The sequence below is a fragment of the Dermacentor albipictus genome, chromosome 4 (assembly GCF_038994185.2).
Source record: "Dermacentor albipictus isolate Rhodes 1998 colony chromosome 4, USDA_Dalb.pri_finalv2, whole genome shotgun sequence".
Lineage (NCBI taxonomy): Eukaryota > Metazoa > Arthropoda > Arachnida > Ixodida > Ixodidae > Dermacentor > Dermacentor albipictus.
The window spans coordinates 93880367-93904691 of NC_091824.1; the positions used below are offsets into that span (position 1 = coordinate 93880367).

The window sequence follows — 24325 nt, forward strand, 5'->3', positions numbered from 1 at the left end:
TAATGCCGACAGCTACAGCTTGTTACACGTGATCGGAGTGCCCAGGAAGCAGTTAAACAAGTTAGCACAATCAGCAGCCGGATGGAAAAAGGTAGTGGGGAGGGGCACTGGCCTCCCCGCTATTACAGTTTTCTCACATCAGCTCTGCCATCGCAATATTTTGACTTTTTACATGCAACCCCATTATAACAATGCAATTTTTGTGGCACTTGAATATTGATATAGGTGGGTTCAACTGTATCTTCGTGCAAAAATGCAAGCTCAACATTGTTTATTTACAGGCCTTTGCTTATTGTTGTGATTGTTAGAAAAATCAAGCAATCAAGCAATATGGCATCCGAATCTTATACAAAGGTTTATGGAGCAGATGATGGCACTGAGTAGATGTTCAGATGGATGTCAGAATTCGAAAAATTCGTAACACCATGGTTGGCGGCTGTAAACAAATTCATTTTTGGCTTATCTTGGCTATGAGCTATGTCAATGACATTGTGACTTGCTCACCAAAACCGTTGACTGCAAATGTTCGCAAATTTATATTAGTTCGTTCTGAATTCTTTGAGAATTCTATCCAAAGTGAATACCAAATAGCATAATATTCGACTGAATGTTTGAAAATATCAAACATTTGCCCAATCCTATCCATAACACTTCATAACGTCAGAGAGCAAAATGCTAAGCAACAATATTTTCATAAATATTCTGCATACAGAACTGAAGTAAAACCTCCATATAACGAAGTTGAAGGGGGAACCATAATTACTTGTTACATTCTTTATGTCATTGGTACAGCAATATGAATCTTTTATGAGGATTTCAAGGAGAGTTTCACCTCATTACATCCACTATTCAATTTGATTACACTCTGCTTCATTATAATGAGGCTTCATTGTATTAAAAGATTACAGCTATCGTGTATATTATAGACAATTTTTGCCCTGTGGCACAGTTGCAATGAGCTTTGCGTTCAAGTGAAAGCTTTACTATAATGCAGAACATATTACTGTCAAGCCACACGATCGTTCAACACAGTGCTGCAGTTACAGCTACATACTTTTGCACATTTCTAACAGGCTGTATGACATACCCAAGGAACGGAGTCACGAGGTGGACCAACTCTGACCGGGACACAATTTCCTGGTTGTAAAGGATCAAACAACGAAGGAAATTCTCGTAGACCTCCTGTCCACGCAGAGCGCGGCGAACCTGTTGAAAAGGAAGTTACACATGTTGAAAAACAGCACCGCAGACCTGCCGTGACTTTCATGAACCACACTCTCAGTTACACTACTACAAAATGACAAAGCACCATAGATGCAATGAATGCAGTCATACCTTGTCAAAGAAGGCGAACTCATTGAGAGTGCCATGCTTGCCAGCCTCAGCAAGGCTTACATCCTTCAGACTGGTCATCTTTTGTTTCTGAGAGAAAAAAACACAAACAGAAAAAGGTAAATGATCAATAAACTGCTTTGTGAGGGTGAAATGAGTACGGTCAAATGTCATCATATGTTTGCATAGAGATGCACATGCACATTAAAGTGATGTAACTTACATAGAAATTTTTTATCCTAACAACATTTTCAGTAATCAGCTATACCCACAGTGCCTCACCACAGCGTTGCATAATCATGTGCAAGATGAGTTCATTTTCTTTTTACGCACTTTTCAATTTGCACTGTGCACCATACAAATAAATTTACCAGGTAATCTGCTAAAATGTGACACATTTCTTCTTAATTTCCACATTTCTTCTTAATTTCCAACTTCAGAAAGCATATAAATTTATATGCGAAATCCCACTTTCAAAATATTCCATCGCCCAATACAAATATGTTTGAAAAAGTGGTGCGCTGAACCACCAGGCTGCCAGTTAGCTTTGCAAAAAAATGTGGCCAGATTGCACTAGCGGTGCAACACTGGGTCACAGCAGAGCTAGTTTCTGCTTCTGAGCATTTAGTCGGCAATGTTTGTTGTCTCTGGCCCGAAACTCAAGATCCTCGGCTTGGCGGCGGCGTTTGTCAGTGGCGGCCTCGGCACGATAGGCAGAATCGGCTCTCCTTAATAGATTGTAGTCCCGCTGAGCCGCGCGCCTAGCTTCCTTGGAGGCGGCTTCTTCCTCGGGAGTCTTGCCTTTCTTCGGTCGCCTCACGGTAGCTGCGCACGCGTGTTCACTAGACGAGAGAGGTGACAGGTCTATCGGCACGCCGGCTCCTCAGAGTTTTCTAGCATAGCAGTGACGTCCCGGCTAAGCGAACACTTGCTTCTCCTCGGCTGGCGAGAGGGAAGGGGAAGCGCACGCATGCCGCGGCGACACTACGCCCTACGCCTGTGTGTGATGCGAGGAGGTTGCGTGGCTCAGCGACAGAGCTGGGCAGAGTTTTCTGTCGGCACGAAACAGAGTTACGAAAAGCTTAACAGCTCTACTGTAAAAAAGTTGTTTTTAGTGTCCTAGTGCATAAACAAACAGATATGCAAAGCACACCAAGGGGAAGGAGGAGATAGGTGCATGTGAAGTGTGTGTTCTGATTGGTTCAACACTGCTCAAAAGAGGGCAAACTCACAAAGCAGAGCAGCTACTACAGTGCGTTTATCTAGTAGTGTACCTAAAGACTTCAGGTGCAAAGGCTTGGTGCAGCATCCGATTGTGTGCTTGTACAGCCTTATGCAAACACAGATACCAGCTCATTACGATTCTGTTAAAATGTTGCTGCATAACACAATGGTCTGAGTAATCTGCTACCACAATGCATGGCTCGCTTAGTGCATTTCACTGTAACAGGCTGCATATGCCAATGGATGAATGCCACAGACCCAACTCAAAACACAGAAAAAGCGTGCAAAACATCAAGTTTTACTCTCCATATTCCATTTTTTCAAGAGTGGAATATGGGGGTAAAACTTGATGTTCACAAATCGGTTGGAATGCTGCACTGTATGTATAAAGATGCTAAATGAAAGGTTCTTTTGATGACCGAGAAAAGGGACAAACATGTTACAATTGGAACACAAACTATTGCTAGGTAAAGTATATGCCATACTACTAAAGTTCTGTAGTACTTTACGAAGGAAACCATGGTTTCCGGAAGCTGGCTTTCCCACAAAGCTGAGTTGCCATGTGGGGTAGTATGACAATTCAAAACGAGCAACATAGTGTAGAAAAAAAGTGTTGTTCAAAGCACGGTATTGCTCATTTGAACTAATTATTTCACCATGCTATAGCCATGCAAATATAGTATCACTTGCGCTTCAGTAAAAATGCGTCAAATCAATCACAGACTCATTTGTTCATTTCTGCAAACATCATACCTTGGCAACAGATCCTGACAAGTGCGACAATGGCCTCTTCAGCGGTGGGCCTGCTTGCTTGAGTGAAGTGCTCAAGCTGGAAACAAGACTTGGCTTGTTGAGGCCTGTGCTTGGCTTTTTTGCTGCGGCAGTGTGGTCGTTGTTGACTGCCTTCACTGGTTGGAAGCCAAAGTCTAGACCGTGCGACACCTAAGCCCCAATGACAAGTGAAAACACATAATTTACAAGGGTGACAGAAACCACAATGCTTTGCAAAATCTGGAAAGGCATTGTACACATCCTTGTATCTGATATTAGGTTCAGGAATTATCTAAGTTTTCCACCTCAGTGCGTGTAAGCGATTTCAAGGAAAGGCTGCCATTGTGCCATTATAGGTCATTAATTAAACTGGGTACCTTGCAACAAAAAAAAATGTGGTGTCAAGACCAATTGGCAAACAAAATCGTCAAACTGATGCAACTGTTCCAAAAGCATGTCCACTTGAAAGTACTATAATTAAATATGTAAAATGTTTGCCTTACAGCCCAAGAGGACAGCACTAATGCATCAAAACTAAAGACAACATGAAGGAAACCCTTTGCCTAATCCTCTCTTACCTAAGACAGCAAGCACGCTACCTGCTTGCAGAGAAAGGCTCCTTACGTTCAACATTACATCCACCCTTCCAATTTTGCAGTGATACTAAGCTCTTTAAAAGTACAATTTAGGACACACAATAAAAATGGAAAGTGCTACTGTAAGTGTGTCATACCGTCAAATAATATATTTTCATACAAATACAGCACTATCAGCATTCACCAGCATACCCATCCTAAGTGTTAGACACATCTCTCATTACACTTCAAGTACTGTATTTACTTGCATAATGATTGCACTTTCTTTGTCAAAAAAATTGAAGAAAATTCAGAGGTGTGATCACTACACAGGTTAAATTTTCCGCGAAAAGAAAACATTTTTTTCATCCCGCATTTGCTGCAGGATGACAACAGGTCAGCAAAGAGGCAGCTGCCACTGTAACAGTGCAGGACACCAAAACAAAAATGACGGCCGGTGCAGCAAGCCGAAAGCGCCAAAGCGTGTGTTTTTTCTTCTTCTCGTGAGTACATTACGTGCATTGCAACAGTTTGTTCCATATCAGTCATGAATAATATCGTTCATATCGGCAAATTTCGGCGATAACGTAGCCATGTTCATTGAGGGGACAGAAGCAGAGGTGGGCGCGCTTAGGTGCCAGTGACATGGAAAAACATGGCGGGCATGCTGCGAAAACTGCAGCATTTGTCTTCACTACTATCCTAATACGGCACGTTTCTACTAAAAGTGGGTTAATGTCTTAGCTGTGCTACAAGCGTCGGCGTATAAATAGGGTACACTTCTAACATATCAATATAAATGTGGCTACTATCGTTGCCGCTCGCGATGGGTCGTGTGCCCACAAGTGTAGACGAGAGGAATTGAAAGGCGCCTTTTTTGTTGTTGCTGTGGACCACAACCATTATTATAAAACCGCCAAGGCAAGTTTGTTTATAGAATATTTTCTTTCATGGAAGTGCAGAAAGTGATGAAAGGAACGAAATGCGGCATCTGCTTAAGAATCTGTTTAGTGCGCGCAGATTGTTTCGTACGTCTTGAAGAGTCGTTCGCGTAGCATTCGACAGATGGTAAGTGCGATCATCATTAGTGAGACTTGGCGCACGATATATTGCTGCAGCAAGTTCGGGGTGCGATCATTACGTAAGAAAGAAAAAGAATCGACAAAATTCAAGGGTGCGATCATTATGCGAGTGCAATCATTATGCAAGTAAATACAGTAACTCAGATTTCTAATGCATTGAGTTTAAATGCAAGCCTACCGGGACATTGAGTGAATTCAAAAAATTTAGTTCTGGGGTTAAACGTTCCAAAGTTGCTTAGTGGATTATGAGGGTCGCCGAAGTAGAGAACTGCGAACTAATTTCGAATACTTGGGATTCTTCAACGTGCCCCCAAAGCATGATGAACAGGCATTTCTGCATTTTGTCTTCATCAAGAGTGCGGCCGAGAGCACCAGGGATCAAACCTGTGAACTTGTGCGCAGCAAAATGACATAGCCACTGAGCCATCAAGGTGGACAGGGCAAATCTGAGGGGCAAAGTCATTTTCTAGCACTGCCTGCTGGCGTGCAAACATTCAACTCACCAGGGAGTGTGTAGAGGCCCCGTTTGCATCTGGCAGGAACTGGCCAAACTCTTGGAGCAAGTCTTCTTGGTTTTGGAAAAGTTTGGCCACTTGGGCATACACTTCTGACTCTGTTAATGGCTTGGCACCAGTCTGCACACCCTGAAAGAAGAAATGCAGCAATAAGCTTCAACAGTAGCACACATCAACATTATTATCACTATTATCATCATCAGAATGCAAATGTAACATGCCATGTGTACAGGTCAACTAAGCTTCCATGCGAACAAAACTGACCTCTTTCAGGTTTCGCTGCTCCTTCTGGTAAGTATGCAGTATCTCCAGGAACTGCTTGTATATGTCTGGCTGGCCTTGGAAACGATTCTGTTCAAAAACAAGGACAAGAGAAAGGAAAAAGTAATGTTTGCCTGACATTTCTAGCCCACAGTAACTGCTTGCATGCATACTACACATAGCACATTACAATGGAATTTTTGGGGATGTAATTAAGGATACTGAGGAGGATGCACTGGTGGCCTTATGGGGCGAGGCAATAGAGACTGACTTATGAATTCCATTTGAAGTGCACTCAACACACAGCAGTCTGCAGGCAATGAAAAGGGCACTACCACTGCAGAGTTCTCATTCCAAGGGCATTTCCAGCACTTTGAATCCTATAAATCAAGCAGATGTTAAAACTTCGAGCAGCACCTTTCTCATTGTGCCACGAGAAAGCCAATCAACCTTATCCTATTTACTGAAGTTCCTTTAATGTTGTCCACAGTGTCAAGGTAGGATGCTTGCTTTCTAATCCAAGTTACTAAGTGCCCTGATACTCTTAATTGGCTGTCTTTTCAGGCCTTTGCTTTCTTCATGCAAATGCTGATGCTTAAGGGGCTTGAACAAACAACGATAACTCTGCAGTTGTGACAACAGAGCCATCAATAAATGAGTGTGCTTAAAAAGGCAGTTGGATTGACGAGTGCTCCCACCTTAATTTTGTTTACATAGTTGATGGCATGGTTGAACTCGACTGGCTGGCTTGCCTGCGAGGCGGGGGCCGTGGCAGTCTGTCCGCTGGCAGCCACCGCAGGCGGCTGCGGGGTTATGGGGGCATGTGAGGGCGGGCTGCTGTGAGGGGGCTGCCCTCCACCCAGGCCACTAGGAGGGGGCCCACTGATCGGCAGGTGGCCACTCTGCAAGGGGCACTGAAAGGTAAGTCCACACACAGCAGTACAAAAAGACTAACAGTAGACTGCAAATACAACTAGGACCTTCATCTATAAAAGATAAGATATAGCCAGAAGTCTTTTGGACAGTAAGAGTATCCCTCTTCTGCAATGCACTCGGGATGTGGCGCATCAGACAATAATGGTAGCTGTAGCTATAATGAAAGCCACCTTTACGACGGTCAAAGTCTTCATCAACCTTAACAACAGTTATGCCACACGCTTACCACACAGGTTGGCTTCTGCTGATGCAGGCACATTTTCTTCTAGTAACACTTGCATATAACTAATGACCACCTGTAGCTACAAGGAACATAAAAATCACAAGTTTCTTATGTCTCAAGATTATAAATACATGTACTACTTCAGCCATATGTGCTGCAATTGTTGCTACAGCTCCCCACACAAAGAAGTACAGTAGATTTAACTTAAGGGAGCCCTTAACGCATTTTGAGAGCTGAATAGAAATAGCAGCAGACACTGCGACAGCCCCAACCACCATTTGACCTGAATGTCACATTATGTAAGCTAAGTGCCACATGAATATCTGCTGCATAAATTTTCTGTCTACAGCCTGCACGACTGCACATCAGTGAGCTGAGCAAAAGGAGAAATATAGCTATGTCCTATATTTATTATTATTGACTCATTATTACATTATTGACTGCCAATCAGTTTTCTACAGCAAGTACTACACATCTGAATTCACCAATCCAAAAAGACACATGCCACGGCAGGGTTGAGTTTTGCCATTCATTGCATGTGCGCGCTACACCAGCGGCGAAACCACAAGGATTCAGCATCAATTCATATGAAGAAAATACTTCCATGTAGGCCGAGGCAACCAGTGGCCTGGGCACGCTGATAATTTTTTCATATATTTCCTCTGGCTCGAGCCAAACATTGTTCACACTTATCTGCTGTGTCTTACAAGCTCATCAGCACTGTGTAAAGTTTGCGACTACAAACAAGAAGTGGATAAATCATGCCTCTGTTGACAAGCATGACTGGGCTTTCAGTCAAACCAAATCATTTTACTTCCCAGAAAGAACAGTTTCTGGAGTGGTTCATCAGCTAAAAGATGTTATGGACAGCTTGACTGGGCTGATGAACTCTTTACAAGGCAGTTGGGAGAGCAACAAAACAAGAGCCAAAAACAATACATAATCTACTAAAGATAAAAGTTTCACAATAGTACATTATTTGAATACACTTAAGAAAATAATAATAAATTTACTATTTACAGGACATCAGACTTGAATTTCTCAAGAAATATACAGCAACGATAAAGATACAACCAAGAAAGGAAAGAACAAAATATCCCCCCAAAAAGTACATTTTTTACAATATACTTGTTCTTACTGTATTTTGTTTTATGCAAAATATAATAAAGATACGAAAGGCGCAACCAAGAAAAAAGTGAACAAAATTTCCAGTTGCCCGTAGCGCTGTGCTTTGGCAGACATGCCGAGGGCAGAGCGGGCTTCCCTCCCTGGTGCATTGTGCACCTATAGTACTGCGGACGAATGCCCACAACTAGCATGTTACCACAAAGCTTGTTCCTCCCCAATGCACCAGCATACAAAGCTGAGCCACACATGAGAACAGCAATGTAGGCAGGCCACTCGCCTTAATGCCCGTGGGTGGCGACGCCGCCGCCGAGGCAGGTGCAACGATGCCAGGTGCAGCGCCGCCCGCAGGAGTTGCTGCGGGCGGGGCCTGGGGAGCTGCTGGCTGCGGGGGCCCCACGGGGACTCCCCCTGCCGTCAGGGTTGTCGACATAGAGCCCGGCATGCTCACGTTCACTTGCTCGTTAGCCTGTACCTCAATCCGGTAGCCAGGTGGCAGGAAGGTGTTGAAGCCAACTATGAGCTCTGGATGACCCTTGAAAAGGTTCGATACCCGTTGGATCACACCGGGGGTGTCAATGCTGTCAAAAGCAAGAGAATGCAGGTCAGTCAATACCAAACACATAAGTATGCCTGCCAACCTTAGATTCCGGCTACAGTGGAAGGTAAAAAATGCGTAAGTTTTTTAAAAATACTAAACATAAATGCTGTATCAAGGCGTTCACTGTTTATTAAAGATTCGCTGATGTACTGTAGGAATGCTGTGCACAGGGACTTTGCTTTATATAGTCACAGCAACAATGATCTGTGCCACAGACAAGCAGGAAGGTTTATGAAGTTTATTAACAGTTGCTTCTGTGCATTTTACTTTTGCTTCTGCTTTGAAGGGACAGTATAGAGGAACACTAAATCCGTTTAGCCTGATAAACTATGTTTTGAAAACTCTGTTAATGACCTGGGTCCTAACAAGCACTGTCAAAACCCATGACACCACGGCGAGCTAGTGTGGGAGCTTAAAGGTGGCAGCACCACTAGTCTTTTGCATTTGCACCTTTTCTGTCTTGCCACGCATTTTCAAAGAGGTGCATTTTTGATATTGCAAAAGGCTAATCTACTAATAGAAGGCAAATCACTTTTCTCTTTAATGTCCCTTGAAGGAAATATTCGGGGCGCCCTCTTTCACTAATGCATAAATAAGCATGCAAAATATTCAGGCATAAAATAATGCCAAGTCAAACTTGCCTTTGCGACTTGAATTCTTTCATGATGTCCAGGAAATCATTGTATACTTGAGGCTGGTTGCCAAACCTCAACTTCACTTGGTCAAGGTATGACAGGGCATCTTCCACTTTCAACCTCTGGAACTGCTGCTGACCATGCAGCTGAGGTGTGTGCGCCTGCAGGGTCAAAGTGTGTGTCAGGGAGTGGCCGCAGCCACAATTCACCATGCAGATGCTTCCCACATAATGCCAGGGAACTAGGGCTAAAGCACACAAATAATTTTTAAAGTGGATGAGCGCACTTCTGCAAATGGCAAATTAGCACATCACAAGGGCACCTATGTCCACAAAACAGTACTAGAAACGAATAGAAAAATAAGATAGACATATATTTGCCTCGGAAGATCTGTCCTGAACCATGCTTGTTCGCTTCAGATGAAGGGACCAAAGCTGTCAGGGCAGCAGTGCCTTTCACCATTCAGGAACAAAGCCTAACTCTCTGGCCTCTTGCCAAGGAACTGCAGGCTGCTATGTCACTTCACTTCATCTTCTACACAAGGCCTAACTCAGAAAGTCAACCAACCAGAAGGGGCTGCCAGCTGATGATGATGATGATGGCCTCATGTTATGGCTCATACCCACACTGGGGGATTGGCCAAGAATTGCATGCTGAAACAATTACCTATTCTTTTGAAGGGCTACTTATCCGATTAAAAAAAAAAATCAAGAAAGAGAGATAAGGAAACATACAAAAACAAACAAATTACAAGACAGAACTCCAAGTTATTCGTTTTGTTGATTGTATGGAACTGCAAACGGCATCAAATACGTCCCTGTGGCTGAGCCCTATAACTGATGCACCGAAAGAGAGTATGATCTTAGCAAGTGTCTCTTCTACATGTGCCACTGCCCCAACAGGCACCACCAATCAGCTGCTGCCAGCTTGGAACATGTCACTTCATCTTCTTTCACTTCACATGCGCTGCTCTTGCCATAATTCCATGCAAAATTAAATCACTGTCCCTAAAATCTCCTTTACCAGGCAAAAAATTAGGCAGAATCTCTAGCTTGCCTTTCAACCACTTTGCACAGGACCCTTCAGAAAGGTACTTAATCAGAAATTTAAATGTAAGCAATCAAACAGGGACATGGGGAGGGGGTTCAGCCAGAAGAAGCAGAAGGGAGAAGCACACCAGCAGAAGAAATTTAATGCTGCTAAGAAAGCTTTAAGGAAACACTTCTGAACCTAGATAAAATAGTTCTGTACGAATTCCCAAAAAGTAAACTTTTCGACCAGCTTTTTGACACATTGTCTAATATTGCAGTCATACCTATTCTACAAGCTACAGCATGCACCATATGGAGACTGCTCTCTACCTTGTTGCCAGATTTGGAAATTTTTGGCACATTAGGGAGTCTCAAAAAAGTAAAGTTTGACGGTAGGTATCACAGAAACTGGCCTCCAGTGCCTTTCGCCCTTTTGAAATCGAACAATGCAAAAAGTGCGCTTTGGTTTACTCGGCTAAATAATTTTTAAATGACAGCAGGTTGTATAATTTTAATCTACGATGGCTAAGCTACTTTAATGATGCCCCAAACATCAGCACATGCTCAAGAGTGTGCATCGTCTAATATCAAATGCAACTTCACTTCTTCCAACAGTGGGCTACTGTTATCCAATAGCTTTCTGACAGCATATTTACAGAGAAATCATTGTCGTCGTATGCATGTTTCATGCATACAAGTGTACCATCGATTTTAGACAGATATTTGGCATCTTCACACAACTTCTTCAGATCTTTGGCATAAGATTAACACAACTTCATCACAACAGTGAAACTCTAGTGAAAAACCGACAAAAAGTAAAACAATATACATGTGGCAATGTACTCTTCAAAAGTATTAGTAACCTGGCATTCATGGTTAGGCTAAATGTTCTTGAACGTTTTTTTATTCTGCAGACACACAAGCCTCACCTGAGTTGCATGGGATTGACCGCCCAAGGGGTGATGCACTGATGATGGGCTGTGGTTGTGACCCAGCTGCGAGAGGCTTCCAGCTCCCAAACGTGGCCTGCATTGCATGCAAGGTACAATAAATGCACTAACATGTGCACTGAATAATGTCCTTTATTCTAAATACAGTGCTACGGCTGTAGGCTATTTCGGGCTCTTTCCCGCCTTTGACGACGGGTGGATCCATAACCAAAAATCGGGAACCATATCCGTATAAATGCAGCTACAGTGTCCATCATACACACAGCGCATTCTTACAATAGTTGCAATAAACTTGCACCAGCCAGTCTACTCCAGTGCCAGATTATTGTGAAACTAGGTATTGCCCCAACTCCACCAAGCTTTCACCCCAAAATACAACATACCAATACCATGAAACAACACTGTTGCAGAAACTCGCATTAAAGTGCTGAGTGCACACACTACATTCAACCAGTCATGTGTTGCAAGAAGCCCAAGATAACAGTAACTTCGCATTGCAGAACCTTTTAGCTAGTTCTAAAGCACAGATGCAAGACTACGCAATTTTTGTTGTGGTCAGCCAACGGTAGATTGAAACACATGCACAAGACAACAATTGCACGTGCAGTACCTTCAACCTCCAGGTCAAGTTACTTTGCTACCTGTCTAATCAAAAACAGCCATTAACAGAGTGTGTAAAAAATGATACTATTACAGTAAAACCTTGTTAATTCGAATTTCACAGGATTGAAAAAAATGTCCAAATTAACAGAATGTCGAATTATCGAAGGTGTAAAGACAGGGTTTATGCTGATGTATATGAGAAGAATTCAAGGGTTGTTAAGGCCTTTCAAGGACCACACTGTCTGTTAGAAATCCAAGTAAGACAGTGTGAGACAGACAATGTTCAAGTAAGACAGACAATCCAAGTAAGACAGACAATGTTCAGGGGTAGACAGAGGCTTGAAATGATGAGAATTCGCTGAAAGAGGAGACTGTCGCTGGAGCCAACGTTTCAACAAGAGAACATGTCTTCAGACAAAACGATGGCTCCAGCGATATTTCCATTTTTCATCATTGTTTGTTAGAGTTACACGGATGACCACTTGCAGTGTGTTATAAGATGCAAACATTCATTCGCTAAAGAAGATCAACCAAGTAACAAACACTCACTCAGTTCTTAGGTAACCTCGTGGTGCTTCTCCTAAATTTTTACATCAATGTCCAAGATCTCCTGCTACTTGCTCTTGGCAGACTTCCTTAGGCTGTTTGACATCATGATGCAAGTCAGGTCACTGGTTGCCTGAGCTTTTTCTGCATACAAGTCTGCTGAAGCTGTCAATTCTGCAACAGCAGCTTGTAGTTTCTTTTTCTTACTTCTGAGAGTTTCAACCTCTTCATCAATGCAATGTTTCTTCCTCTGTTTCGGGTCTTCACGCTCCTGCTTTTTCGGTGTTTCCAAAAAGGCACAATTATTGGTTCCTCATAGAAGCCACAGATGCTCTCAATTCCTTTGTGATGGGCACATTGAAAATGCCACCTGCCATGTGTACAGTATCACAGATAATGCACTGTGAAATGCGAGACCCTTCTTTCATGTTTTCTACTGAAACATGGCAATTCCCGCTGAATCCTCTCTCTATGCTTGCTTGGCCGTGACTAAGTGCAAGCAGCAGTTTTACAACCCTCCAAAGCTCAGCATATGCTGAGCCAACCTTTAGAAATTCATAGAAAAACTTGTCAGGTGTATACAAGCTCTTTTCAAATAGCTGCAACTCATGTTTGCACTCCTGTAGAACTGTGCAAGCACAGTATCCCTTGAATGCTCATGTATTCTATCTGCTGCAATGAGTAATGCAACTAGATCCAGAACTTCCTTCAAGCCTTCCAGACATTCATACGGCTTCGATGACATCTACCTGGGGCAACTGCTTGCACTGCATGCGAAATGCAAATGCAGCTTTCACACTTTGTGGCTTTAAGAAGCTGCTCGGCTATGTGAACAAAATCTATCTTCTGAAGTAGTACACGGTTGTTTAAATCTTCAAAGTCAACCTTCAGGAGGCCAGTGATTCCAACTGATGAACAGAGAACAGAGGACTTGAGAAACTTTGTTAGCAGTTTTCTGACAATATTTTCAAAGTCCTTTGCCAAAAACATAACTACCTTGTCTGTCTGCAAGTGTGTCAAAAATGGCTGGAAGGTCACTGCAAGTGCAAGCTTGAGCTTTCCTACCACTAGTATGTTACAGCAAAAGTCGCGAAGGTTCTGAAAAGAAGCACACTTGGGAAGGTTCACTTCCTTGCTTCTTGCCACTTCCACATACTCTTTGACGTCAGGCCAAAGAAGCAGAACCCGCTCGGTCACCGGGACATTTTCAATCCATCGATGTGCACAGAACGCAAGAGGAAACGAGAGTTTGTCTGGTGATAGCTACAAAGCCTTCTCTCCGGGCAGATGCATCAAGAAACAAACTGCTCACACTTGAGAGCAAAATGTCAAAGCTCCATCCACTTCCTGTAAGACCTGCCTTGTAGGCATTATGCACAGTGTGTGAGCTACAGCAGCTGAAGTCTAAGCACGTCACCTGATAGTTCCTCCTGCAGGCCTTTGAATGCCTTGAGAACGGAAGTGGTTCTAAGGCATCAAGTAGTTTTTCTTGCAGGTCTTCAGCCCTGGCATGGCCCATAAACACAGATGTGAAGTAGCATAAGGTGACCAACTGTGATGCATCCCAGTACCTTAGATGAACGTCCATTTGCTTTTGCTGGAAATTTTCATTCAGAGACTCATCCAACAAGACAACATAGTAGTGGCTGTTCTCTATCTCCTGCCATGGAGAGGATAGAAAGAATGGCTTCAAACCATGGCACACAATATACGAGCACTTCTGCTCTCCACATTTGAAAGCATGTGCCATCTCACTGTCTGGAAACATACTTTTAAACAATTTGTTCGCCTGTGATTACTAATTATATGAATAGTGCGATGTTATGACCTTCAATGACTACAGAATTTCTGCGTCTAGTTCACGTTTCTTGCATGCATCCATCAAGTTTGACGACTGTGACGGCGCTGGCTGTGGTTAATTTGCTTGACATTCAGAGATCGCCAGGAAGCTCCTTATGCAGCTACTCCCAGCGGCTTGCATGTGCTCTCTATGCTTTCCACTTTTTAGGTGGCTTTTTAATGCAGACTACCCCAGTGATGTCAAAACCCTTGCAGCAAATTTTGCATTTTGCCTTGTGCGGATATGACATTTTGGGTGCAAGCCACTCTCGGTAGTTGTCGTTGTTCAGCTATGACCGCTGAAATTTGCATTTTCCAGGCATTGTTGGCACACACGTTTACTGGCACGCACCACGATATCACCGTACACAAACACACAGATACTACATGTGCACTTAATGTCGCGATACAACCTCACATACACACGAGCGCTATATATGCACGCATAAGCACTACATGTGCGCAAAACGTAACGATAAAACCGCACACGCAAGCGCTAAACACGCACAAAATGTCACGATTCAACCGCGCAAACCACACACAAAATAGCGGCCATTTCTCTACTCGTCTGGAAAGTAGCACAGGAAATGGGCGAGAGGAAATGGTGGACAAGACAATGTCATTGTGGCCAGACATTCACGAGCGTTCGCTAGGCCCATGCTGACTTGACTGTACGAAACTTACACCATATATTTAACAAAATCACAGCGGAAATTCAGGAGGGTTGAAATTTTCTCAAATACTATCACTGGAGGGTTATTAAAAAATTTAGGAAATTCGAGCATCTGCAAATATTCCAGGTCTTTCAAGGCCTTGAAAACGATCTTTTCAAATTCAAGGGTTTTCAAGGGTTTCAAGAACCAACATGAACCCTGTGAGAAAACAGTAAACAAATGCTTCTATGTCAACACGCTTTTATTTACTGAATGAATAGGAAAATACCATTTATATCTTGCACAGAAGCAGTGCAGAAGCTGCAATTCTCGTCATCTCATGACTGATTAGCGCTCATAGCAGTGAAGGCCTCATGACTTCCTTCACAGTGTGGCCGCAGTGTGCGTCTTCATCTGAGACACGCTTTTCACTACCGTGCTGCACATCCCGATTACTTTTTCATCCTCGACCACCTTGCACTGAGTAAAAACGAAACTACTGCTTGCCACAACTGCTGCGGACGAAACCATGGCTGCTATCGACACAACCGTGGATGGCGACTATGCAGTCACGAAGGCACGTGACCAATAATAATAATAATATTTGGGGTTTTACGTGCCAAAACCACTTTCTGATTATGAGGCACGCCGTAGTGGAGGACTCCGGAAATTTTGACCACCTGGGGTTCTTTAACGTGCACCTAAATCTAAGCACACGAGTGTTTTCGCATTTCGCCCCCATCGATATGCGGCCGCCGTGGCCGGGATTCGATCCCGCGAGCACGTGACCAACGCGGTGGTGAACGTAAGAATAAAGGCTTTGAAGGCACAAATAGGCACAAAGCGTTCTGGCATTGCTTTCAATCACACAAAATATATAATGATGACTTAGGTGATGCAAACTCCACCGCTTCATTTCGGTGGACACTAACACCATTTCTGCTCTATTGTGTCGCACTTTTGTGGTGCTCCACGCTCACTGAGCTCCGAGAGTTGTCCAAATTAACCAATATGTGGCCAAATATGTCCGAACTAACAAGTTTCATTGCATTAAATAATGCATACGCCTCCCAAGACCAAAGGATGAGTTCAAATTATCAGATTTCCCTAATTAATGAGGGTCAGATTAACGAGGTTTTACTGGCAATAAATTTAAATTGAGCAAGACATCGGCTACAAGACAACAATGTAGGCACATTTTGCACCTAAACAACATGGCCAATTCCACAATACAGCAAAACAACTACTGCAACAAATGGCAACCAACTCACAACTAATCTAAATAAGCTTTCCTTGTACACAGAGGAATCCTTCAAAATAAAATAAACAGCTTTCTCAATCATAAATTCAGATAAGTCTTTTTTGTTTGTCCACCTGAGACGCAAACGTAGCCGAAGGGGCGCTTTCCAAGCGAGTTCTTATTTCCGATTGGTACGTTACAAACGTGAAAAACAGTTTTTGTTTAAATGGCATTGTTAGTTGCTGAAAGTTATCTCTATGTACATAGACAAAGTCACCACCTCCTTATGTTTGTCGTAGTAAAAACCACTTTTCTTAGACTAAACACAAAGATCAAGATGTAACATTGTCAGTGGTGGGAATGCACTTTGACATTTTGGAGCAGGCACAAGGTTTCCACAAAAGCACACACATAAAACGAAATATAGTTTGGTGTATAACTAGGAGCAAAATAGGTGACACCACAGCATGCCACCACAGCAGCAGCGAGCCTACACTAACAATGACATGCTATTGGTGGTTCTGTGCAATCAGTTTATAATCATGAAATATTCTTTGAGAACATTTTTTTCTATTCTGATGTAATAAGCACATTATTAGAAGTGCAAAGAAAGGTCACTGTTCCCCTTATTAAATTTTGCACCGAAGCACCAGCACCTTGCATGATGTTGCAGATTTCAAAGCACTTTTTCGTATTTGGGCCAGTGTGGACAGGTATAAGTTCTTCAAATTTGCTAAGTGCAGTCTTCACTCTTCTAGGATGAACAGTTATCTAGGTCCGAGCAGTCGCCATAAAAATCTATGATGTCATGGCAAGCTAGGGCAAGAACTCCAAGGCGAGGTTGCCATCCATCTTTAATTTTTGTCTTTTCTGGCTTACCAAGCCTCTTTTCACAGTAAGAGGGTTCTCTTTTGTTATTCACATATAAACATAATATAATCGCGCAGCTGAAATTATTTTCCTTTTTTGTGTCTTTTTAAAGAAGGACAGTCTCATAGGTGCGATATTTTATTTATTTATTGAGCACTTACTATTAAATACATTCTGCTTTTATTTTACTGGTCCAGCTGTAGTGCTCACCATATAAACAAATTCATTTCTTGCTCAACTTCAGTAGTGTATTCTGTGCTTTTCTCGTGTGGCTATACATATGATGGCCAAACCGGAAGGTGTCTTAACACCATGCTGAAGGAGCATTTGAATTCCACAAAAGGGATGATGCACACACCTCTCGCAAATACATATAAGAGGCTGCAAAATGCATAGTAAGTGTACACCCCAGTTTGAAAAAACAGCCTTATGTAAGCACAAAGATCAAACGACAAGAGAGGTTGTAGAAGCCCACGAGATAAAGAAAAGGAGGTAGGGGTGTGTCAGCTATGCCCATAGTGCTTCATGATACTGAAGTAGCTTTTCTAAATGCAACCTAACACGTGACAGGTCTTTTGAAACATTTCTGTTTTTACCTGCTTTTTTTTGACAACATATGGCATATCACATCTTTAATGTTTCTAACCTTTTGAATAAACCTTTCAGTTGCCAGTCACCACTGTGTCTTGTCTCTTCTCATGCCTTTGCCTTTGTGCTAGAAGTTCATGCTCCGAATTCGCCATGCTTCCATACCAACGCGCCCCTTTTTCGCTTCTGTGCAGTCTAGGACCTGATCACTGTGCGTGCGGTTATAATGCCCAATGCTAGATTCAACAACCTCAAGTTCTCTTGAACTAAATTGCAATACGGTGCAATGAATAAAGTTGCAAGCAAGCAACAGGAATAAGTAGGGTGGATGCTCAGTACCTTTTTATCTGCAGAGCACCATCATGTATCAGCACTCTATGTGTAAAACTACTACGTTGATCACACAGTCGCAAAGGCAGCATGGTCATCCAACTCACTGTAGCCTCACGAATGCCACGTGGTTGCCGTGTAAAAATAGGAATCAATTTGATTCTATCAGCTGTCACAATGGCAGTCTAACTGGCTTTAACGTCGTGAACGAATGTGGCCAATGAATGCAGTAGGGGTGTGCGAATATTCGAAACTTTCGAATAACAAATGGAACACTGTCCTATTCGATTTAGTGTTCCAATCATATAGTCACTATTGGTAAATGCGAGTATTCTTCAAATACCAAAATGTCAATTACAGCCAAATAAACAAATTAGGAGCGAAATGCTAAATTTTCAACCTTGCAGTCAAAGACCAGAACACGATAGTCTTGAACCAGATGGGCTCAGCGCATACTCCAGAACCCAGCGACCAGCCGCCATCTTCCCTGAGCTGCCAAGATGCGTTCGTGCACATGTAGCGTGTGTGCATTACGGGGTGTTCAATGTGTAAATATGCCTGTGCCCGCAACATCCAAGTACAGAACATCATCGGGGCGTGACTGCATCATATATGGATGTGCAAATAACCAGCGAAACCGAAGCAGATTGCAGAGCGCCGTTTACAACGAACACGATGTACGTCGAGAGCTGTGCCGCTGTGGCATATTCACCTGTGCATGTCCTTTTTTCTCTGCATATGTGTATGCGTGTCTACGGGCCTCGATGACACAAAGGCCTGAGGTGGGCTTCATACAGCGGCTCTCGCCACAGAACTCTGCACCTGATTCACAAGTAAATGCCGCGAAGTGTTTGCACTGCTACAAAGTTCTGACGCTCGTGACAACCAAACTCATGCGTCACAGATTGAATTCCATGCACTGGCGTTAGTGGCCACGAAATTTCGCAATACCTATCAGCAACTATTCGAAACCTTTACATGTGAAAGCTGGTTTGTGTTGCTTATCGTTACTATTGGCCAGAGGGCAAGAGCGGCGACGTTTGTTAATAAAGTGTGCATACATTGCACAGATCCGACACGGCTGAACTAATGTTCATTCATTCTTCCACTATCCCGAGACAAAAGAACGGACACATCTTGGCATCCGCGCACGTGCGCTACGCTTACACGAACCTACGGCATGCAGCCTGTTTTCAAGGTGCAGGCCGAGAGATTTTTCCCAGCACTACAACGTGGAGGTAAAGTATATCGCATACTGCAAGGCTTTTACTAGTTCGTGACGTATTGTCAAAAGTGCAAATCAAAGTGTAATGGCCGCAAAACCAATGTTTCCGCATGCAAAGGTAACACGGACTTACCCGAACAATCTGCTCCGCCTGCCACAGCTATTCCGATTTGCAGCAAAATCTTGCCGAGAAGATGAAGTTCACTAACCAAATTCGCTAGCTAAAATTCACTATCCCATCCTTCGCGAGAACTTCAAAGAAATTGCAAAGCGCAAGCACTGCAACTACCTGCGGTCGCCTCACTTGGCAGCTCGGAGCCGTTAGAGCCGATGGCGCCGCCGCACTTTGAAAATGTCGCCACTCTATTTTTTCTATTTTTTTGTGTTCTGGTGTAGACATAAAACAAAACTTGCATAGTGCAGCAGGCTACGTCACTTAGGTAGCCATATTTTACAGGCTGCACAGTGATCATTTGCGCTTCCTGAAGAGCCCTGTGCAGGCAAAGGAACTACTTGTTTGCTCCTAATGCTTTATTTGTGCTTTTAATAAACAGTGCTTCATAATATACTATGTAGTGGGAGAATACTGGGATGTGGACATAGTTTTATATTAACTATGATAACAGCCATTATTCTAAAATTATTTGAAATGTACTCAATATTCAATTCACTCACAAAAATCACTATTCACACACCCCTACCTTTTGGAGCAGTATGGAGCAACAAATTGCAGTGAGCGCAGACTAGCGCAGCATTCCCACCCCTCCATTCTGCAGTTGGTTGCCCTGATGATGCTGCACCCTGTATTTTCCTGCCATTACGTGGCATTCAGAAGTGACCTCACAGCCACTTTCCGTAGACTGCGGCGACACAGCTGTATAGATTCCATTAAAGTCAATTTTCACGAATGATGACAACAATATGGCTAGGCCACTTCCATACAGTTCTGCAGACACCAGACTTTATGTCCGGGATGTAAATTTTATCCAAATGTTTACAAATTATCTTTAGCTTACGAATTTAAGGCAATGGGCAATAAATATATTGCACAGGTAGTCTCAGGAGGTTACACCAAAGTTTGAATGCGAATAGGCACTGCAGTAATGTGGACAGAATGTGCACATACTGGGATGAGTAGTCACCCCATAAAAGCTGTCCCAAGACACCCCCGATGAAACTATCACCATCTGCTATCACATTTCAACAGTAAATGCTCATGGCTTCAGTTTCAGCCCAAGAATTGTTCCATAGCTGCATATTTCTGCTGTGCAGAAATACCTCAACACCACTGCCCTTCGCTGCACTCTAGTTTGTCGCCTTTGGTTATATGCTGTGCCAGGGTTCCTGCCACATAAAATATACATATAGAATTCACGCTTTCATTTACTCGTTCTCAACATTTTAGTACTCAACTTGTTTGTGAAATAAATACGAACAGGGTTCCACTGTACATGCTAAGATATGGTAAACAGTTTAAATTTTGCAACTGAAGGTTTGCATTGGCATCATAGCTGCCATGCTGAAGGAACACAAGTACAATGGAAAGTTGGACTGCGAACCAATCAGAGCCAGGATAATATAACCATTCTATTTCAGTTCTCTTCCTTATCGTGCTTCACCATGAATTCGCACAGCACCACTCCGCCTACATTTTAACTAGGTTCAACCAGTTGAGAGCAGTAGATAAAGAACAGAATTTAGCAAAGGGAATCGTTACATTATATCAGCCCCGCTTAATTTCCAGCAGCACTGTGGAAGCTGTGAATAGTGCTCTAATATTGCGCCCACAAAGCCACATGCAAGCCACCCTGAAAGCACACATAAAAAAATGCCTTTCCCACCAACAGAAACTACAACGATGGACTCACTGGAAGCCAGACGACTGCACGGTGAACTGGACGCCAGCACCCTGCATGTTTTCACGATTGTCAGCAACGGTAGGGGCACCACTGTGAGTGGAGTCCTGTAGCAGGGCCAAGGGTTGCCGCTGTGAGGGAGGCTTGGCACGCGACCCCACGGCACTGCCGCCCACTATGCCGCCCCCACCAGGGGCCACCCCCCCAAGTGTGGGCCTGTGGAAGCCACCCGACGACGCATGGTTTCGGCCTGGAAACACTGCACCAGCCGATGAGTTCAGTCCAGGGTGGTGCTCCTCCAGACGGCGACTCATCCTCTCATCCTCTCCACAGTGCACAGCTGCATCACGATAAACATCATTCATATCTGTGCAGCACACAAATAGATCAAAACGAAAGGCAAGATATGAGGGAATGAAATGTAAAAAAAGAGACACGAAAACCTTACGGCACAAGCACAGTCTACCAAGTGTACAATAGAAATGAGGAAAAACTACAAAAGAACATCAACAAAGCACCTAGCCAACCCTTGTATTGCCTCATACTATAACACAGACACCAACATAGCTCATCCAGTTCACCATCCTTTTGAGCAGCACACCACTAGTAGCACATTTCAGCTTGCTAGCACAGAAAATGAGGAGAACAAGAACTACAGCCGAAGCGCTACACTCTAAGGAAAGTTTGCGCCCTTTGAAGCTTATCTTGTCCTTAAATAATCATCATCATCTTGCACACTTTTTTCTTTCTCAAACTCTGTACGTCTGGTACCTCCAGGCCACAAACAGCAGCCGCATTATCAGAGTGACATAGGATTCTTGACAGGAAAGTAGCGAGCGCAGAATTTTCAAGAAAGCAAACAAGCGATACACAAGATTATTTTGGGAGGAAAAGATACACCTCAGAGGGTGTAGCGTGTAAACTTCTCTCTTTTTTTGGTGCAGTATAACATGGGAGGTCTATCAGTGAACAAAGGAGAGGACTGCGAGAAAATATTTTTTTTCCCTTTCTTTGTCTGCTCGTGAAACCAGGGGCATGATGGGACCAGTAAAAAGAGAGACAAGATTTACAGAAGTAGACAGAGCTATATAACTACTGGTACAAGATCAAAGAAGAATGAAAAAGAAAAGACAGCGAATTCTAAGCAAAGCCTGAACACAGAGCCTGTAATACAGAGTTGCAACTTCCATTAGTATGTGTGAACACCACAGTGCTCCACTCACACTTGACGCGCTGCATGCAAAATTTGCAAGGAAATTGCTTTTCCTTTTCTTCGTGAAAACCACATCCTATAAACTTTTTGTACTGATAGAACAGTGGTACAAAATATTTTCAGAATGCAAAAGCTGCAGCATAATATCAAACGTGAAGCACGCAGCCCACAATTGAGCCTCTTTGTGGCCTAAGCTATAGACAAGGCAACCTAAAGTTTGCCCGCGCGGCACCAGCGCCGAATGCTCCCCTAGCGGACCGATGGAAGTTTAGAGGGTCGTCGCTGCGCTAGCGCGCGCCCGTGTTCTGTACGGCGGGAGCGCGCGTGCGCATGGTTTTTGCGATGCCGAGTGTGACCTCATCAGCCAGGAAAGGTGGCACGCAATACTGATGTGTTGTTGATTGCCACAGCAGCCCCGAAAACACGAAAGGTTGTACGCCGCCCGTGAAGTTCTACAGATTTCCGGGGAAGTGGTACGAGAAGGACTGACGACAAGCATAGATAACTGCAGTGCACTGAGTCAAGTAAGTCTCATACTTTCGCATTCGCATGTAATATCTTGAAAGCGGAATAGTCATTTGCCTGGTTTTAGTGCACGGCCGTTTGTTTAGTCGTGTCGCGTTGTTGAATTGTGGTGGCATCCGCTGTTTGTTAGCGGTAAATGCATGCGTGTTGCGCCGCTAAGCTCTACAACGCGTGCTCGATTCCCAGCTACGGCGGCCGCATTTCGATAGGGGCAAAATGCAAGAACACCTTTGTTACCGTGTGCTTTGAATTTTGTGCACGTTAAAGAACCCCCAGAGGTTAAAATTATTCCTGAGACTCCCCATTACAGCGGGCCACATAATGATTTCGTGGTTTTGGCATGGTTTTGGCACTTAGAACCCCCGAATTTATTTGATTGCACTGTGCCTTCCCTCGCGATCGGCATGGACGAGCTCAAGAAAACTATTTCCCTTTTCCAAACGCTGCAACTTAAATTACTAGTTGTGCAGGTAACGAAAGGGGCCGTGCGCTACTTTTGTGTGGTAGCAGACCGTATTTAATGCAAGCCGCGGTCGTCGCGTGCATCGAGAAGCGGCAAATCGGAAAGCAGCCGCTCGAGACGTGGGCATTATGTTTGTTGTTTGCCCATGCTTTCTAATGCCATCTTCGACTGGTCGTTTCTGAGCGCTCTGGAGCGCTCTCGCGAGCGGCGTTGTCTTCGGCTGGTTGAAAGAGGGTGCTCACCCTGCGTTCGGCAGGTTCTTCTCGATTGCTCTCCTCCACCTTCGAGCGCTCTGAGGCGCTCCGAGCCCTGTCGTCGGAGCAGTCGTCGAAATTGAAACGTCATCGCAGAGCCGCGTTGCTGCTGTTGGCGATGGCCCACCGTAACCTAGGCAACCTAGGCCACTACGACGAACGCTCGTCCCGCCGGTTTTCCCGGCAGCGCCGGGAGCTTTCGATAAGCGAAACATCGGACGTTGGTAGTAGTCACGTGGTTTAGCATCTGCCATTGCCTCCTCCGAGAGCGTGTCGCACGTTTGGCTTGCGCGCTCGTCCTCTACCTCTGAGCTCGGGGAACACCGGATCTGCCCGACTCTGCTTCGGGGGATGGAAGCGACCAGCCGAAGATAGCATAAGTATCTAAGTGTGCAAGTATCATAACTTGTAGTGGTACCACTCTTGTAGAATAATATATGCACACAATCACAGGAACGTTACCTTTGCAAACATATTATTGGGAGTAATTTAATCCGCACAACAAATAGGCACACATACTGTTTCATTCATATGCGATGCAGATGGAAGCGGCGCCAAACAGACCAATGGCAATCACAACAGTCTTCTCAGCAGTCAGCACCCCCGGGACATGTGCTTTCCTACTGCAGTGACGCAGCTCTTGAGCAGCAGCAAGACACGTGTGAAACAGACTTCAGAACATGCCTTTGTGAAGTGACGGAACCGTCAAGAAGCAGCCTAATGGATCTGCAGTCATCGAGCAGTATGACAACAGAAGTTCCTGCTGCCAGTGTGACTTATGTTGCAATTGAAATAAAAGTTGCTAAATTTCTGAACATGGTGCGTACCTCTAACTCAACGTCGTTTACGATCTTGTCAG

The 24325-nt window shown here is 43.9% G+C and overlaps 1 protein-coding gene across 5 annotated transcripts in view; it reads right to left on the minus strand.

The window, feature by feature from the left end:
- Sin3A (SIN3 transcription regulator family member A) overlaps positions 1-24325 on the minus strand; it is a 60075-nt gene that overhangs the window by 30494 nt on the left and 5256 nt on the right. For 4 of the 5 annotated variants that reach the window (XM_065454064.1, XM_065454065.1, XM_065454063.1 and 1 more), the window contains exons 2-11: positions 21024-21351; positions 11241-11337; positions 9287-9441; positions 8325-8625; positions 6459-6662; positions 5764-5850; positions 5488-5628; positions 3310-3498; positions 1336-1422; positions 1088-1206 (exon numbers count right to left, since the gene is read on the minus strand). In XM_065454064.1, the coding sequence (XP_065310136.1) occupies positions 1088-1206; positions 1336-1422; positions 3310-3498; positions 5488-5628; positions 5764-5850; positions 6459-6662; positions 8325-8625; positions 9287-9441; positions 11241-11337; positions 21024-21325 (1682 nt within the window). In that variant the 5' untranslated portion in view covers positions 21326-21351. Of the gene's footprint in view, positions 1-1087; positions 1207-1335; positions 1423-3309; positions 3499-5487; positions 5629-5763; positions 5851-6458; positions 6663-8324; positions 8626-9286; positions 9442-9660; positions 9818-11240; positions 11338-21023; positions 21352-24325 lie in introns of those variants that run through there. The other variant, XM_065454067.1, reaches the window with a different exon arrangement.